Raw genomic sequence first — 19,634 nt, forward strand, 5'->3', positions numbered from 1 at the left:
TGAAACTGACAGGGAGTTTATCCAATAGAAAACATCAGTGGGAGGAGCTTGTTGCATCAATGCATTGAGGGAGGGACGTGGCTTCTATGGAGACCAAACGGTAATGTTTATGTTTTCTGCTGCCTCTTGTGACCTAGTTTTTTCTCCGTTCAGTTATGCCCTAGTTTTTCTACCCTTTAAATTAGTTATGGGTCGTTTTTTTTTTTTTTTTTTTTACTGTAGCCCACACTTATTTAGATTCCAGTCAACGTTTTGTAGCAATGTTCATCAACCAGCAAAATAACTTCAAATTTGGTTACAAAAACACTTCATTACTTCAAACATTCATTATTAAACACAACCTGGAGATGCACATTTTTATTTTCTTGATGTTAAAAGCACTCTGCACAATTCATTCATTAACAGCTTCCTCATTTTCATGTTTGTAAACATTTTGACTCCTTTTGTCACTCCTTGGACATTAACTATTAGCTTACAGTTGTTGTGCAGTTTAACTCTCTCCGGCTTCAAGTATGTAACTTACTGCTTAGCAGTTCAAAACTTACCAAAAACAGCAGCAGGCATTTAAGTCTTTAACCAGTGTTTATCAGCTTTATCACTGGAAAAGGATTTAAACAAACTAAGTTTCTTTTATAATGTTCATTTAAAATGGAGAAATAAGAAATTATTGAACAGATCAGACATGACACGAATTGTAGGGATTACAGAGGGAACATACACAAACAGTCTAAAGGTAATGATACACAGGGCAACTTTTTGAGCAATGTTTCTGGGCAATGTTGCCGTCAACAGGCAACCAGATGAGACACAGGGACCACGACCGATCTAAATTATCCAGATAGAAATTTATTGCCCATTTTCAATGGGAAAGTGCCCAAACAACAATCTCTCGGCAAGATTGCCCAGCAACATTGCTCAAAAAGTTGCCCTGTGTATCATCACCTTAACAACGATGGATGGAGCAACTTTTTGGAGAACATTTAAACATCATAACAGCCCACTTTGCCGTTGATGGCTTTTTAATCCAACACATTTTTGCTAATGCACACATCTTACACAGTTCAACTCCACATGCTGTTCTGCCATACATCACAGTTCTTTGCCATTACATTCTCAGTGCGATATGCAGTGTGTTTTCCTTACTTTTTTTTAATAGACAGTAAGCAGGGCCTGTCATTCGCCCCTTTTCAGAATGAATATCCAGAGGTCAAGGGTCAAGACCAGGTTCACTTTGGCACATATGGGCGATGGACAGCTGTATGCAAAACCCCATGGATGAGGGAGTCCAGGAGCTTCTGTGCTTCACAGGCAGGTGTGTATCCACAGAGATTTTAATGCAAGGTTGAGCTCAGGTTTAGGTCGAACAGAAGCATGCATAACACTTTAGCATTTCTACTGTAATGGTAACAATGGCTCTCTGCAGAAGAAGTTGACAGAGACACACAATGGTGGGAATCACACACTGTGGACACCCGCCGACACAAGAGGGCTGGCACGGGATCCTGAGTCTCAAGGCTTACAGGTTCACAGAAAGGCCTAGTGATGGTAGTCCTTCTTACTGTGGGGACGGTTACCCAGGACTTTGTCGATGTCCGAGGCCACTTGAGTGGTGATCTTTGGAAGAACCTGTCAGTGAGAATGTAATCCATATGATGTAACTATTAAAAATGCAGGCAACAGAATCAAAAGCTCAACGTCATTATTTACTCAAAATGAAAATTCTTTCATCATTCATTATACTGTACTTTTTTAAACAATATTTTTTGGACAAACTTAAAATTTTAATTGTTTTTTTGTTTATCAAACTGTTTAAATTAAAAGAACAGAAAAATACACTATAAAATTAATTTAAACTTAATATAAACATTCAAATGTTTTTCATAAAAATGTATTATTACTATTGTTAAACAAAAATACAACAATATAAAAATAATTCTTCTTTTATTGTGTATTTTTTTAAATAATTTTAAAAAATTGCAATAAAATGAATTGAAAACAATGAATACAAACATAAAAGATTTGTTGATACACAAAAATAAAACATTATTGACTATTAGTAACGTAATAATTTATTATTTTCTTTTATCATTCAAACCCTCATGTGTATCAAAAATATTTTATTTTATGTTTTTTTGTATTTATTTATTTTAGTAAATGAAAGTAAAAGATTATGGATTCCTTTTATTTTTGTGTTAACTTCATTAAAAGTGGTCAAGCTGGTTTTTAGAATATGGAAGCTGCTATACTAGATCTAACTAGTTTGACTATAGGACCTTTCACACTGAACGAAACGCGATAAAGCGAAGCGAATCGGCGATGAACGGTACTTTCACATCAAGCGCAAAACGATTGATTACCTTCGACAAATTAACCTGAACGACAGGTGGCGCTGACCGAAAATGCATTTAACACTTGCACACTAGGCTTTAACACATTTGAACCTTTGACTTTAAAGGGACAGTTCACCCAAAAATGAAATGAAATTGTCATCATTTACTCACCCTCAAGTTGTTCTTTCTTCTGCTGAACACAAAAGAAGATATTTTGAAGAATGTCGGTAACCAAAAAGTTGATGGACCGTATTGACTTCCATAGTGGAGCCCATCAATGGTTTGGTTACCCATATTCTTCAAAATATCTTATTTTGTGTTGTAAACTATCCCTTTAACCTCGTCCGCTGCACAACATACAACAGTAAATTAAGATAAATAAAGTTTGGTACTACACCAGAAACACAAACAATCTATAGCTTACGACTTTAATAAGACATTAAACTCACCATCGATTCCCATTTTCTCGGCAATTCCTTGCCACAGAACTACTTTTTTGTCTATGTGTTTGTAGTCGCTGTGACATTTATTAAAAAGTTCTTTGTTCTCAGACATGAATGATTACGGCCCTAAGCCCTTGCGATCTTCCTCCGAGTCCACACTTCCACAAGTCCACATGAAGTGTGACGTTTGGGACAGGACCAAGGACTTTTAGAACTCAACATCCATTCTCTTCTCTCCTCCGGTATACTTTTCTTTGTTGTTTTTTTTACACTGGTTTTCAAAACTGCTTTCTGTGCTATAGCGACACTAATCTCGCCTTTTTGTGTGGCTCCAAGCACGTGATCTAAAACTAAAATCTAATCGGTTGGCCCGTTTCATCGCAGGGCGACGGGGAGAAAAATTGACACACTGAGCAGAGAAAAAAATCCCCATAGATCTATTGTTTCGATTCAAGAGTGTCATTGCGTCGCTTAATCACGCTCAATGTGAAAGACCCTTAAGATGGTCTCAATCAGTGGTTCTCAACCGTTTTGACTTCATTGCCCATTGTCCACAACAAAAAGTTTTCTAGTTGTTTCTGATTTACTGATTAAGAATTTAAAAATATTTATTATTCACTATTTCTACCTAATTAAATTTTAAGATAAAAAAAACAAAAACAAAAAAACATGACCTTTTCAGGTCTGAGGGGGTGAATTAAAATATGAAATATCTTGATTTTTAATTGTTTAATTATAAATTATTTAATACTTGTTTTGTTTTCATTTTAAATGATATTGAGGCCCCCTTGGAAGTTTGCTGAGGCCCCCTTATTGAAAACCACTGGTCTAAATAGTTTCGCCAAGCTAGAAACCACGTAAAACCATCTTCTGTCTGAGGCTTTACCGGTAGTTAGATCTTCCATCAGTGTGTGAAAGTTTGCCATAGCACATAAAAATAGCATCAAGCAATATCCTGCTTTTGATGTTTTACATGTAAATGAACCATGTGAAATTCAGAAGTAAGGTGTTAAGAGATAAGAGCAGAGAGCTGTAGAAGGTGTGACAGTGTATTTGAGATGTTGTGATAAATCTCTTGCCTGTATCGCCCCCAGGTTTTCAGTGAGCTGTGCAGGGTTGGAGGTCCCCAGGAGAACCGAACTCACTCCTTCATTACGGAGGCACCAGGCTACAGAGGAACACGGAGAACAGATGTATGAGGGATCTGTGGTTTGGTCCTACAGTATATGTATGAAAGTTTCAAGCCTGTGAATCATTGGAATCTCAATTGAGCTGGTGGGATTTTGATCGGGTGCTGCAGCCAAAGGTTTGTTCATCCAGGTATTTTTAACAGTACTTTTTTAACAAACTTTTTTGTATTGTTTATCAAACTATTTAAATTAAAATATGAATCAAAATACATAATAAAATAAAATGTAAAACAATTAATACAAACAATATATTTTTAGAAAAGATTTTTTATTATTACTAAATAAAAAATAGAACAAAATCACAATTTTCTAATTTTAAACCAATTAAAGAATTAGAATTAAAAAATTTACCCTCCACAGCTATAAACTTCTGTTAAAAACACATATATTAAAACTGTAAAAAAGGCTTCCAAATGGACCAAAGCATGCCAAGTTAGTTTTTCTTTAGGTATGTAATTTTAGTAGTATACGGCCACGTACTATAAAGTGTCAGGAGTGCAAACCACATTTTAAATAAAGGAGTGAATCCCCTGAATTATTCTTCCGTGTGCGTGTGTACGGAACATGACTCGCTCCCGAAATTGCGATGATTGACAGCATGGTAGCCATATCAAAGTTCTGGCGTCTCGCGTGTATGGTATCCTCAATTTTTTACAAAAGTAATATTACAAAGGCCAAAGACTTGTTATGTTCTGAAATTTTAACTAAACCACCGTATAGAAATGCATCATGTTTTGTTTCTGTTTATAAGGCTGCTTCGCACATCGTTGCCATGTCCATTTATAAGCGTTTTTGGGTTTGTTGTTTGGGTTTGTTTCATAAAGCGATCAAGTTTATGAGGATTAAATAAATAGTTCCATTTAATTTGTTCAAAAACAGGTAAATATGTATAAGCCTCCAACAACAACAAAAAAGTATTCAGAAACAACTCAAAGACTTGGTGATTTTAAAGCCCTGTGGGTTATGTGCATAAAAGAAAATTCAGCCTTTTACTCATGCCTGTGCTGCGTATGACAGAACAGTCACTCTGGCATTGATAATATGTGGCACATTGTGACAGTTGAAGTGAAAATTAGTGAAGTTCTTTTGACCTACCGATGGCAAGTTGTGTCAGGGTGCAGCTGAGCCTCTCAGCAATGTGGGTCAATTCCTTAAGCTTCGCCTGCTGCTTTCTGCCATCCTCACTCAGAATCTTCTCCTTCAGCCACTGATACGGCTGCACGGAGAGAGAGAGAGAAAGTCAGACGACCACAGCAAACCTCCCCTGACAGACCTGCCACCCTCATCGCTGGATACTAACTAAAGGTGTAATTTATTAACTATAGACCTTATGTAGCCCCGCCCCTTTTCAGCACTGTGCTTTTTGAGTTCTGTCTTCCAGTTTGTATTTCCACCAAATGAAGGCAAGATCTTACGGATTTATGAATGAACCGTTCGTTTTAAAATCTTCCCGGTCTACTGACAATTGTTATGACATACACTTCAAACATTACAATGCTCATGATAACTTTCGTTAACTCTACAATAAGTAAATACACTTCATCAGCTAATTCAGCAATGATGCCATAGAAATATACAGAGCTACTGCAAAAACGGAAGTTCAAAGACAAAATTCTAAAGATGGCTTCACACTTGTTTCTCTGCCGCATAAGGTCTATATGAGCTCCTAAATCACTTCATCCAGTGACAGACTGTCCTGTTTAACTCTTGTTTTGGAATATATCTGCTTTACACCGAAATCTGGCACTGTTTCAGTTGGATATGGATCAGTTTACTCAACAGATATCCATCCTTATGTCATGAGGAAATGATGTCTGCCATGACACAAGATTAAAGTACCTTCAAAGAGGCTCTGGAAGATTCTGGGATGCCATTTTCATATTTTCCTGTGATGATGCCACAGGCCAGAGGAGACCAGGACACTACTCCAACACCTGCGGTACAAGACACATTTTAATAAAATGTTAAGGCCATTTTAAGGTTAACCATGGGTGTTTATGTGTGCGTATTTATGTAGAATATGTGTTTGTTTTTACCAATCTTATGGTAAAGCTCTGGCAGTTGCATCTCCACTTTATCTCTCTGAAATAAATGATACTCGGCCTGTTCACACACAGGTGGAATCAGATTAAACTGCCTCGCTACAGAATACGCCTCCTACATGGAGAGAAAGACAAGACAAAAAATAAAAGAGAATAATATTAATACTGTTAAAAGGGATCTATTATGCCCTATTAAAGGTCACCTATAAAGCCTCAATTTTGTTTTTGGGGTCTACTAGAATAGGTTTTCATGCTTAAATGTTCAAAAACGCATTATTTTTCACATATTTTACATTGTTGCAGCACCTCTCCTCCTAGTCTGTCAGTAACGCTTTGTTTAGTTCCGGTCTCTGTAAAGGCCCTCCATCCGAAAAGTGCAATGTGCTCTGATTGGCTGGACCAGTGTGTTGTGATTGGTCAACCGCTTTGAGCGTGTTTGGGAAATGTTACGCCCCTTACCATAACTACGAGTTTCAACCGGTTTCAACCTCTGTACTAACCAATCAACTGAACCAGGCCTCGCCTCCTTTTTTGCATATGCCTTGAGCAGGAATTATTTAAATGAGGAATATTGTGAAGTGTTCATTCCCGGAAGAAAACTGAAACAGCTGCTTAAGGTCCTTGCACACTGAGTCTGAAATTTCACGTGTTTTTTCGTATTCGTCATTCGGTGGCTCTGATTTGTCAAAACACCTCTCAACGCTACGGATGCGAAACACAGACAATTGAACCCGATCCGATTTTTTTTTATGACGGACGAAAGTTTCGGAGGCAGTGTGTAAACGTGATTTACATAATGTGTATTCAACTTTTTTTATTTTTTTTATTGTGTGACATCAATCTTATTAAATAGTCCAAATAAACTCCCCCACTAAAAATACCCAAACAGTGTCAGACAAATAACAATGCAACAAAACAACCAAACATGCTTGATGACAGGCTTAATATGAATAAAATATGACAATATAAAATAATTGCATCATCAGGATTAACTTAAATGAAGCATAAAGGAGTGCACAGAAGTTTGTCCTCTCCACTCACCATGATCTCCATAGCTGACCAGCGTGACGTGCCCCAGTACATGGACATACCATGGTTAATGACATGCGTCATAGCTCTCACAATCTCTGAAACACACATGTACAGACAAAAATATCAGCCAAGCTTTTGGAATTAGTTTTATTTTGTCTGCTCACCATTAGATGGCGCTATCTACATCCTCTCCTTGTGCAGAGTGACTGGGCTTGTTTTTTCAGAAAGTCATTTAAAACTATGGGAATTCCCAGCATGCATATTTTGCACTTATAATTTAATAATTGATTTACATGTGCAGTTGTACATCTGTATTATTTGAATTCCTTTTTTGTAAAAGGATACTTTGCATTGTTACTCAAATGCCCATAACATGACAAAGGATATAAGGGTATAATACTGTAGCAACTAAGAAGGACAACACATTTCTTTTTTATGAAAATGATTCTGCAGCATTGGAGATCAAATCTATCATGTTTATATTAAGGGGACCATGAATTGCAAAATACAATTTATTCTACTCTTAATAAATCAGATAATATTAAAGGGATAGTTAACCTAAAAATGAAAATTCTGTCATAATTTACTCCCCCTCAAGTTGTTCCAAACCTTTGCTGAACACAAAAGAAGATATTTTGAAGAATATGGGTAACCAAACAGTTGATGGGCCTCATTGACTTCAATAGTATGAGGGAAAAGAATACTACGGAAATCAATGAGGCCCATCAAATGTTTGGTTACCCATATTCTTCAAAAATATCTTCTTTTGTGTTCAGCAGAAGAAAGAAATTCATTCAGGTTTGGAACAACTTGAGGGGGAGTAAATTATGACAGAATTTTCATTTGTGGGTGAACTATCCCTTTAAATTGGCTTATTTAGCCATGTTTTCGGAGGCTTATTTTGTGATTGTCTTGTCAGAACAGTTTGCTTGTTTTTCCTGTGAGATCTGGCAAAACTGACAGAGTTCCTCAAAGGATAAACGCTAATAATGCAGAAGAGCTGAAGCTATTTCACAGACTTCTGATTTAACAGGATTAAACACGGGAAGCATTTCAGCAGTAAACTGACACGACGGCTCTATGTCTCACTAAGCAAGTTGTATTGTACAATAACTTTAAGTGTCTCTGTATCATATATTCAAGCATAGCAGTACAACTGTATCCATTCCAAAGGGTTCTAGACATCCTAATGAAAGTAAAATATTTTTCTATCATTTACACATTCTTTGTTCTAAGATAATTCATTCTCAATTCATTCAGTAATTTAATTGAATTTATTTAATCATGCATTATATCATAAACTTTCACAGCTGATGATGTGCAGTCCTAATAAAATAAAGCAAAAGCATCCTAAACTACCTAAAATTCAGAACCGGGTGAACTGGTGAACTGAACTGGGTGCTAAAAGCACATGCAAATAGACCACCAGAGAATTACAAATGGGCATCAATGCCTTGTTAATACACCTTCACCCTATATTATGAGTTCTAATATAGGCTATATATATATTATAAGAATAAAAATATTTGTATTCATTTTACTCGATGAGTTATAAGGATAATGGTCTGCATGATGGTCTTTAAGAGGAGATGGGGCATATTGAACTTAAATACACTAAGGAAGGCTCAGTGTCAGGACATTTGTGTTTTATCGTCTAGTGGAGTTTAATAAAGAGGAATTTAACTATCCGTCTGTGTGCAGACCATCATTCCTTTTTTATAGCTTACACTCCAGGGCAAAAAATAAAAATAAAATAAAACCCTAACTGGGCCAAGCCATAAATGGCTAAATATTTAGTGGTCTTTTAATGGTCTTTATCTATTTTACAAATCACTGGTCAGGAAATTAGCAAGAATTGCACAAATACTGTAGATAAAGTAATGCACGGAATAGCCTTTCTCTTTGTCTTCTTTAAATGTTTAAGCCATGTGGGTAAGCTTGCAGACAGCTTTTTACAGAAAGAAGAGTCAGTGTTATTCCAATGTTGATGGCTTCAAACAGTTCATGAGTAGCTGGAAAATGTCTCCCAGTTCGTATAATTTAACGTGAGAGCAAAAATTCACTATAAGGTTCAAATCTGGAGTCTGACCAGGTCAAACCATGAGCCTGATGGACTTGTTCTCAAGCCACTTCTTGGTTGTCTTTGCAATCTGGGTAGGAGCATTGTTTTGTTTTTAGGTGAGCATTGTTTTTATGGGTTTTATTACAATCACACTCTATGGGCAAATTTTTTTGCTTAAATTTTTAAGTACAATCAACTTGGATCTTTAAGTCATTTCAACTTAAATTGCATTAAACTGACTTTAAAAAATGAGTTGAATCTTGTATAACTTATTAAAAAAAGTCTTATTTTGATGAGTTAAAGCAATATAAAAATATGTTATAACTTATGATCATATAATTTTTTTACAGTGTACAATTTCTAATGAGATCATGTATAATGATAAATAGAAAAGAAAAATCATGTATCATGCCCACAGTCTTTGTTTCGTCATATGCTTGCACACGATATCAGTGTGTACATTTGACAGAGCGCCACTCTAACACCATCTGCTCTGAAATCCTCAAGGCATTATCCTGTTCTGCGCCATTACCAGTGCAGCCCTTTTACTGCTGTTACTCTTCAGCGGTGCTTTATAGCTTTTGGACAAGAACAGCGAGTACAAGATTTGCTCAAAAACCTCCGTCATTGAGTTAATAAAGCTGCTTAATTGCTTCATCTTTCAGATTTTCATGTGCAAAGAGCTGCTTTTCTCTGTCTCATCAGTGTTTTGACTCAAGGCGCTTCACTGTGGCCATTACTCTGCGTCCACTGAGTCTGCGTTTCATCTTCACATGCCACCAGTGAATGATGTCTGTGGGGAGCTCTTTGTCTGACAGTGGTGTAGCAGGGCTGCCCTAGTCTCATCAAATGCCACGCATGAGGACCAACATTTTGTTCACTGACTGTCTGAACTTCTGCAGAAAAATTGGAACACACTTGCTAAATCTGGCAGGCTCTAATCTGATTGGCTGGCATTAATCAGTCCACCTAGATATAAGAGATTGGTGGCGCTAACGGCGAACGCCGTCTTTTTGCCGCTGGTAGAGAAATCCATTTTTATTATGTTTCTGTACTTTTTAACAGTTTGTGTGTCTTGTGGTGCTATGCCCCAACATTTAAGTGATTCTTCTTCTCAGTGGTCAAATACGATAGGCCGATCAGCTGAATAGTGGGTTGCGCCACCTGGTGTGTAGGCGTGAATTAGCCAAAGGCGAACAATCGTTTCACGTTTGGTGTGAAAGTACTGTTAGCTTCACTTTATCGACGCTGGTCGCTCATCGCTTTTCTTGTCTAAGTGGGCAGGTCATAGTCCAATGTGGACCAATCCTGTAAGACCAGGGCTGCTAACTGCATACATGTGAGAAACAAAAGAACTTATGAGAAGGAAAATAAGGCAAGAGAAGGTGAAAAGAGATAAAAATGAATTTAAAAAACAGGAGAAGCCAAATTTACCTCAGTAGCCAACATAATGAAAATGAAAGCCCACACCCACTCGCTCATTACAAACTCTGTACAAGTGAAAAGAAATGTGTGTGGGTGAGAATGGAGGAAGTGAACGTCAGCTAAGCACAACAATACTTCTGCTCAAGAAAAGAGAGAGCAAGACAAAAACACAGGAAACCAGAGGGACATGCCAGTGAGAACAAAAATGAATGGTTCTTCAGCAAACCATCGTATAGCTTCTTCTAACTAGAGACTGTGAACTCTAGCTCAGTTTTGCTGGATCTCTCAGAACATCCAAACATTAGAACCCTGAAGTATTAATCTAATGTAATGTGAATGTCTGGGGTTTCTGGAGTGCGTAGGCTGAAGTGTGCATGTGCAGATGCGTCACGCTCAAGTGTCCCCTCAGATTTTTGAGACAAGTGGATTTTGATTGCAATTTCCCAATAAATCATGTTGAATGCTTGTTGTAGGCAAAAGAAAATGTAGGGGAGAAAAAAGCAAAAATCATCCATTTACATTCAATAAATTTAGTCCGTTCAAATGCAACAAAAATACATGCTCATCACAGCCTTTCAAGCTCAGTCACAATTTCGCTTGGTTTATTAAGCTCACACTGCATTAATGTTAACAAATACAACTTCTGATTTTAAATTATTGTAAGACTGAAAAAACTGGAAGAGAGGGCAACTCTCTGAGAAAACAAAGGAAATCAACATCTGAACTCTCTTGCTATATTAACATTCCCGTTCGAGACATGATCACACTTGAGTTGATCACCTCCTAATTTACAATTCTCTCCCTTCCCCATCTCGTCTCTCTCTCGTCTCTCTCATGCTGAGATCCCCTGAAATTCACCCAAACATCTATATTGTTTAATGTGAACAATTATCATACAACACTATCTAATTGATGACTAGTCTATTCTTGGGCTGTGATTTAGACGTCTATTACATTTTCACTGACAGCCCAAATTTTGCTCGTAGGTGAATTTGCCTAGACAAATGTTTTAGCCTAGACATCTGGGCTGTGTTTGGACGGCTATTAGACATCTTTTAAACGCAAAATTGCTTGCTGGGTACATGACTCGTATCATTTGAAATGTCTCAGTGCAACTGGTACAAAGGTCTCATCCTCAAAGAAGTAAACCAAAAGGTAATCAAGTTTTTAAGAGTTTAGAGATATCTCTGTCATCCGGTGTGCCTCAAGGATCCATTCTTAGTCCTGTTCTGTTCTCTCTCTATATGCTGCCACTTGGACAACTCATCTCCAATCATAATGTTGAATTTTCATTTCTATGCAGACGACCTCCACATCTACCTTTCTGTGATTCTGAACAATCGTTCTGCGCTGGACCCCCTTTATAACTGCCTTAAGGACATCAAGCAGTGGCTTTCTCAGAATTTCCTTCATTTGAATGAAGGAAAGACTGAGTACATCCTGTTCAGCCCTGACTCATCCAACAGTTCTTTCAGTTTTGGTCCTCTAACACCTCAGTTTGCTCCCACTGTGCGTAACTTGGGTGTTATTTTTGACAAAAATTTGCAGATTAGTGCAGTCGTTAAGGCGAGCTTTTACCAGCTTAGGCTTCTCAGTAAGGTCAAACCATTCTTGTCCCGAGCTGACCTTGAAAAAGCCATTCATGCCTTTATCAGCTCGAGGATAGACTACTGTAATGCCCTCTACACTGGACTTAATCAATCACTCCTTAATCGGCTTCAACTGGTTCAAAACGCGGCAGCACGTCTCCTCACCAACACCTCCAAACGCTCACACATCACCCCAGTCCTCCGCTCGCTCCACTGGCTCCCGGTGCGGTTTAGGGTGGAGTATAAGGTCCTGCTGTTCGTGTTCAAGGCCATCAATGGTCTGGCCCCGGTCTACCTCGCCGATTTAGTAACGGTCTATCAACCACCAAGAACTCTCCGCTCCTCTGAACACACCTCTCTGGTCATTCCCAAATTCAAATACAAAAAGTTTGGAGGTCGGTCATTTGCCGTCCAGGCCCGGGCCCTAATCTGTGGAACGCTTTACCAACACTCCTACGTAGCATTACCGTGTTGAGTGTTTTTAAATCGCAGTTGAAAACACATCTGTTCAGACAAGCTTTTAACACGTAACCTCTGACTGATATTTGTCTTTTATTTTCTGTTGTCTATTGATGCTTTTACTGGAAAGCGCCTTGTGCACCTTTTGGCTGTTGGAAGGCGCTATAAAAATAAAATTTGATTGATTGATTGATCTTGCTTACAGAGGAGGGTGGATCTCTCATGCAAATAGCATTCTGTCCTCAAAAGGTGTCAACTCTGGAGACCGTGATTAATGCAAATTCCCATTGTTAGCATATGTTTAGGTTTCTTTCTTGGTCTGAGTATATAAAGAGATGTCTCAAGAGGCTTGGGGCGATTTGTGATGAGATCCACCTGTAATGCTGAGTGCCTTTCAGACACTCAGCATTATGAATTTCCTGAGTCAGGTACATCTTTTACTCTATCTCTGAGCATTTGATGTTATTGTATTGATTATCTTTGAACTTATTATGTAATTGGCATGATACATTTATCTGACATAACAAATTGTTTACATTTGGATTTTATGACTTACTCTGAAATGATTATGTGAATGCGACCATCTAAGATATTAGCCAAATTACTTCTGTTTAGTGACCCGAAACTGATGAGTTTGTGAACGTGGGCCCACATATATGAACGGCCGGTGTGAGGACCCTGTGCGAATTTGGCACCCGAGTGAGCAAGGATAATAAGAGTAAAGAGTTCAATAGAATAATCAAATGTGCTGCTATTATATAAATGACCAATAACTAATTGGCATTCTAACCTAAATTCGAGATGGTGATAAAATGGAGTCAGATAAAAGCTGAATTGTGAAACCTTGTTGTTAAGTGTTACTGAAATATGATTACAATTTAAAATAACTGTTTTCTAATTTAATACATTTAAAAAATGTTTTTTGCTTTGATGGAAAAGTTTTCAGCATCATTACTCCAGTCACACGATCCTTCAGAAATCATTCTAATATCCTGATTTGGTGCTCAAGAAACATTTCTTATTATTATCAATGGTGTGCTGCTTAATTATTTTTTTTTAAACTGTGTTAAAATGTTTTATTAGGATTCTTTGATAAATAGGAATTTAAACAGAAACAGCATTTATTTGACATGACGTGTGTGTGTGTGTGTGTGTGTGTGTGTGTGTGTGTGTGTGTGTGTGTGTGTGTGTGTGCGTGTGTGTACTTTACTGATTAATTACTTTGATTACATCAACATCATTAGCACTTTGAACTTTATTTTAACAATCTCAGAAAAAGTTCCACATGACCCAGAATGCACCAGGACAAGATGTACTGTGAGTGCGCTAAACAGCAACAGAATTATGCCTAATCATATGCCTTGATTCGATTTGTGTATTTGTGTGTGTGTGTGTGTGTGTGTGTGTGTGTGTGTGTGTGTGTGTGTGTGTGTGTGTGTGTGTGTGTGTGTGTGTGTGTGTGAGACAGTGGTAGTGCTGTATGAATTTGATTTGTGGCTTTAATATCTCTACAGTAGACTGATGTGGACGACTCAAGCACAAACAGGTCATTTGAGGTTTGTTGAAACAGCCAGTTGGTGCTTAGCCTACAATATCAGATGAACACCAATAAACACGTGTGTTTGGTGTTTATAAAAAAGGCAACAAATATTACAGACCGTGAGTGCATTATAGAGTAATGCTGTATTCATTTAGTTTGAAGAGATCTTTAAATGCACAGAGGACTGTGTGTCAGTGTGTCAGTGTGTGTGTGTGTGTGTGTGTGTGTGTGTGTGTGTGTGTGTGTGTGTGTGTGTGTGTTTGCATGTGTGGTATCCAACAGTGCTTCAATACAAGACTGCTCTTATCAACAGCATCCATTACATATTTTTTAATTATTACAGAAAATAATATTTTCCTGTAGTTTGTAAAAAGTAAACAAAAATCCCATTTACACTAATGCACTATAGAGCACCAAAATTAACATTAAAATTAAATCTTGATGACTTCATCTGTATGTATGTATGTATGTATGTATGTATGTATGTGTGTGTGTGTGTGTGTGTGTGTGTGTTTTAACATTCCTTGAAGCCCATATACGTACAGTATACCAATATATCTGCTCCAGCATCACACTGATGATCTTTCTCACAAAGCTTAGCAACAACATGTGGCAAACACTTAAACAACTCTCCAGGGAGACCATGGGTAGTAAAATTAGTTCTCAGTTCAGTTCCAAAATGTTCTTTTATTAAAATACCCTTTTTTCTTCCCACGAGGATTCAACTGTATGTGCCAAGAAAAGACTGCACATCAATTTGGATTAAAATCATTCCACTCTTGATGGTAGAATGATGATTAAACATTTTACTTTGATAGACCTTCTGCTTTTCCCCACAGCAAAGCGCAGCAGTGCCTCTAAAGCTCTGATATGTATGGAGAGTCCTCTTGAGATTATCCTCACACTGTAGGAAGTCTATGCAGTACTTTCCTGGCTTGAAACCCTGATGTAAAATGTGTGTACGTGTTGATAAGACTCGCTCATGCAGACAGTAAAAATCCTAAAGCAGTCCAATGGCAGAAATCAGGTGTGTGTGCGTTTACTAACAAATTCGTCTACAGAAGTTAGCTAAATCTGACAAAATAAATAAAAATAAAATGATGTTTTTTATTTCTAAAAATGTAAAAAGCCTCACATAAAAGCAATACAAAGTGGTATGTTCTCATTAGATTGCAAGTAAACATGATTATGTGCATGTATGTGTACAAATGTGAGAAGACAAGTTTAGAGTTTGGAGACACAGTAAGGAAAGAGCAGCTTAAAAATACACTATGTACCCCATGGGCAACTCTGTGTATAATCCCTCGAGAGAGAGAGAGAGAGAGAGAGAGAGAGAGAGAGAGAGAGAGAGAGAGAGAGAGAGAGAGAGAGTCAAAGAAAGAAAGACATATTTGGTGATGGACAGAGTGTGTCAGAAGCAGACTTCCTAAGCACTGCAGTGCCACAGAAATTGAAAGAGAGTGAGAGATTGGTTAGGCTGGGATTATGATAACAGCATGGAAAAAACGGCCCCATGAGATGTATAGAAATAGCATCCTATATCCTGTTTTACACACACACACACACACACACACACACACACACACACACGGTACACCTATCATTATGAGGACATTCCATAGGCCTAATGGTTTTTATACTGTACAAACTCTATTGCCTTCATTTTCTAACCCTACCGCTAAGCCTACCCATCACAGAAAACTTTCTGTATTTTTACATTTTTAGTAAAATGTTTTTTATGTTATTTTTAAGCTATTTTAATTACGAGGACTCAGGAAATGTCCTCATAAACCACATTTACGCTGTAATACCAGTGTAATATGTTATTATATTATTATACAAATTTGTGTCCTCATAAATCATATAAACAAGCATACACACACACACACACACAACCAACTCACAAAGTAAAGGCCGGTTCACACCAAGACCGATAGATAATGTAATGATGCTGAAAATTCAGCTTTGCAATCACAGGAATAAAATACATAGAAAACAACTGTTTTAATATTTCACAATATTGGCCTACTGTTTTTACTGTATTTTTGATTAAATAAATGTAGCCTTGGTGAGAATAAGAGACTTCTTTTCTGACTCCAAACTACTGAACGGTAGTGTGCACTTTAAGGTGCAGTAAGCGATTTCTGAGAAATGCTTTGGATCAGACTGAGCAGCACAACACACTTGTAGCCAATCAGCAGTAAGGGGCGTGTCCACTCGTGATGGAGGAGGAGAGAGAGCGAGCAAGAAAGAGAGAAGGCTGAGAGACATAACAAAAGAAAAAAGAGAAGAGGAATATCACTGGAAAAAGAAAGGTTATGATCAGGCAAGAGCTTTATGACCCGCATTAATATTAGAAAAGCTTGCCAGCGCTGGAGAGACCGAAGCGGGAAGGCCTGAAATCAGACGGCAAGGTTTCTGTTTCTGCTCCATACGTGAGTAACATTGGTACTGTTTTTTCACAGAACCAAGATATGATGTTGTTGTAATGTTAGCTATAGTAACTGGACAGTTTTGAGTGTCATTGTTTGTTTGGAAATGCTGTGCTGTTGGCGACTAACAACCGACTCTTGCTTGTATACTCTAGTGTACTGTAAGTAAATTTTAGCATTATTATTATTTTGCTTCGCTTCATCTGGTAAAGAGACATCCACTTGTGTATTACATGTTCGTGCATTTTGAGGGCAGATCAATGAAGCAAGGAGTGTGTTTGTTTGGGTTGATTTCAAATTAAATCTGAATGTGTTTCTCAGAAATTTGCTCACTGCACCTTAAAACAGTGTTCTAGCAAAACCTCAAGGGGGCGCTAGAGTTATCTTCAAAAGTCTATGCCGTTACACTGGTTGTGTTTTTATTCAGGTAACTATATATTATCTAAAAAAATCTACTTTAACTAACTTGCTCAGCAAGACGAACTGTTACTCCACCATGACAGTAAAGAGAAAACCTGCCGACAGTTTATGCTAATGCCCACTATAGCTGCTCTTGCGACAACGCCAAATACATTGCTTTCTGAATTGCCTCTAACATATTTAAGAATGCAATGATGCACAAAAGTGAGCAAGCAAATCTAGAAGCATCTGTGTAGTGACTTGAGGCCCAAGCCTCACTTACCCTCCATAGGTGAGTTGCTGTCAGGGCGATTGGCGAAAACCACATCCACATATTCCAGCTGTAACCTCTGCAAAGAACCCTTCAGACCTAGAGAGAGAAACAGAGAGAGAATGCGTAAGAGAATTTGAATGCTTTGTTGAAGTGAGAGTTTGATTTGTGAAATCAAACTGCACCCAAAACCGCTATAAGGTGGTCTGAGGAACGTTCAGTGTTCGTCAGGAAAGACATTCATCAAAAAATTACTTCAATTTTGGTCTCTCCCTCACACAAAACTATTGCTTCAGAACACTCGAGATAATGCCTGAGTTTTATGGACCACGTTTATAATACTTTTATGAGGTATTTTGTCATTTTTTAAGCTCAAAAAGCATAAACATTCTGCTTAATATATTCTTTGGTGTTTTGTGAAGGAAAAAAAAAAAAGATTTGGAGCAACATTAGGGTAAGTACAGTGAAAACTATTCTATAAAATAGGAAAGATAACAAATTAAGACACAAACTTATGTAGTTGTCAAAGGACTTTGAAAGGATAAATGATTCAGTCCGACTGTCACTTTCCTTGTCCCATTCAGAAACAGAGAGAGACAGAGAACAAAGGCTGAGGAACAGCATATAACATACTTTATGCACGGTTTGTTTGTGTATATTTATAGACAAGAGTTATATCAGTGACCATTTTGGTATCGTCCAATATTAGGTTTAAAATGATCGAGATTATTCTGATAAGGGTGATGATACCAGGGCTTATTTCAAACTTGGAAGCTTGTCAAGATTAAAGGAGCTACTGTAACTTTGAACACTGGTTTGAACACAACCCTAACAGATGTATAATAGTGGGCATTATATTAGTTATCAGTCATAAAAATATTGCATATTTATTATTATATTTTATACACAAAAATAATTATCATAAGTCAATCATATCGACCAAAATATATCGTTTCATTCCTATTTATAGACTAGTGGCCCCCAAAAAGACACATTGGGCACACTTAAAATTAATGTCACATAACACTATAGACAATTATGTACATTACCATTACCAAAAGTATGGTGTCAGTAAGATTTCTTTATGTTTTTGACAGAAGTCTCTTATGCTCTCTTAGGCTGCATTTATTTGATAAACTCAGAAAAAACAGCAATATTGTGAAATAGTATTACAATTTTCTTTTCTAATTTATATCTGTATATTTTATATTTAAATGCAATTTATTTATTTCTTATTTTTTTAATATTTTTTTTAATATTCAATATTTTTTTTACTTTAATGAATATAAAGTAAAAAAGAACAGTATTTATTTGATATAGAAGTCTTTTGTAACATTATAAATGTCCTTACTGTCCCTTTTGATCATTTTATTATTAATTTCTTTACAAAAAAACATCTTATATCTCTTGTTTTTCCATTTAGAACCTCACAAACATCTGCTCTGTAAAATGTTTTGCATGAAAAGTGTTTTTCTTTAAATAAATGCACCTTGGTTTGACATTTAATGCAATGGCATTCAAGCTTTTTTGAGCGCTGTTTAAGTGTCCAAATACTTTTTGGGGTCACTCCACCTCCGAACACATTTATGCTTAGTTCCATTTTAGCTTTTCTTTTAAATAAGATTTTCTTATTTATGTGTAAGTACTGTGAAAGTAAAGCATTGGCAAAACTGTGATGCTTTACAGTCATGCCAATAAATCTTGGCTGAGAGAGAAAGAGAGAGAGAGCAAACACCAGGTGTGTTGAAACAAAGTCAGAGAGCTTTCAGGTGCATCAGACGCTGACGTGATTACTCTGCCATACTGAAATTAATCTGACAGATAAACCGCACACTCATTCATCACAAAAACACTGTAATCCAGCCAATCTCAGACTCATTAATCTGCCCCTTGCTCACCGAGTGCGCCCTCGCATCCACCACGGCTATAATCAGTCCCAATTCTCTGGGTTTGTGGAGGAGATATTCTTAGCGGCGAGCTTTTTAAAGGATAAACAGACGTTCCTTTCTAGCCCACAAACAATGTCAAACAAACACGAGCTAACGAGGACGAGAGAGAGAGAGAGGCGCGAGCCAGGAAGGAAAACTACACACACGCTAGAGTGATAAAAATAACTGGGGATGAGCGAAGTATGCGAACGATTCAAATAGTTTCATGAAATATAAACAGTGAGTTTTCTCAATCTGAAAGTGATACAGAAATGACATTATAGATATTAAACTCTCATAAAATCAGTGGTCCGCCTCCGTCTCATAGAGCAGAGATAAATCAGAATATTATTCCTCTTAATCAGGCACTCAAATAAAGTTTACGATCTCAAACACTTCACATAATTACATGCTGTCGATTATGAGAATACCGCATAAATAGGCCTATGGTAAAATTCAAATTAAATTACAAAATAAATGAAAAGGTTTTAA

At 37.2% G+C, this 19,634-nt stretch overlaps 1 protein-coding gene across 3 annotated transcripts in view; it reads right to left on the reverse strand.

The window, feature by feature from the left end:
* Positions 1-343: 343 nt before the first annotated feature.
* Positions 344-19,634, reverse strand: part of kcnab1b (potassium voltage-gated channel subfamily A regulatory beta subunit 1b) — a 50,001-nt gene continuing 30,710 nt past the window's right edge. For all 3 annotated transcript variants that reach the window (XM_084412560.1, XM_084412559.1, XM_084412558.1), the window contains exons 8-14: positions 17,227-17,313; positions 7,047-7,132; positions 6,000-6,120; positions 5,803-5,897; positions 5,059-5,179; positions 3,853-3,941; positions 344-1,626 (exon numbers count right to left, since the gene is read on the reverse strand). In XM_084412560.1, the coding sequence (XP_084268686.1) occupies positions 1,537-1,626; positions 3,853-3,941; positions 5,059-5,179; positions 5,803-5,897; positions 6,000-6,120; positions 7,047-7,132; positions 17,227-17,313 (689 nt within the window). In that variant the 3' untranslated portion in view covers positions 344-1,536. The remainder of the gene's footprint in view (positions 1,627-3,852; positions 3,942-5,058; positions 5,180-5,802; positions 5,898-5,999; positions 6,121-7,046; positions 7,133-17,226; positions 17,314-19,634) is intronic.

The sequence above is a fragment of the Rutilus rutilus genome (genome assembly GCF_951802725.1).
Source record: "Rutilus rutilus genome assembly, chromosome: 6".
NCBI lineage: Eukaryota > Metazoa > Chordata > Actinopteri > Cypriniformes > Leuciscidae > Rutilus > Rutilus rutilus.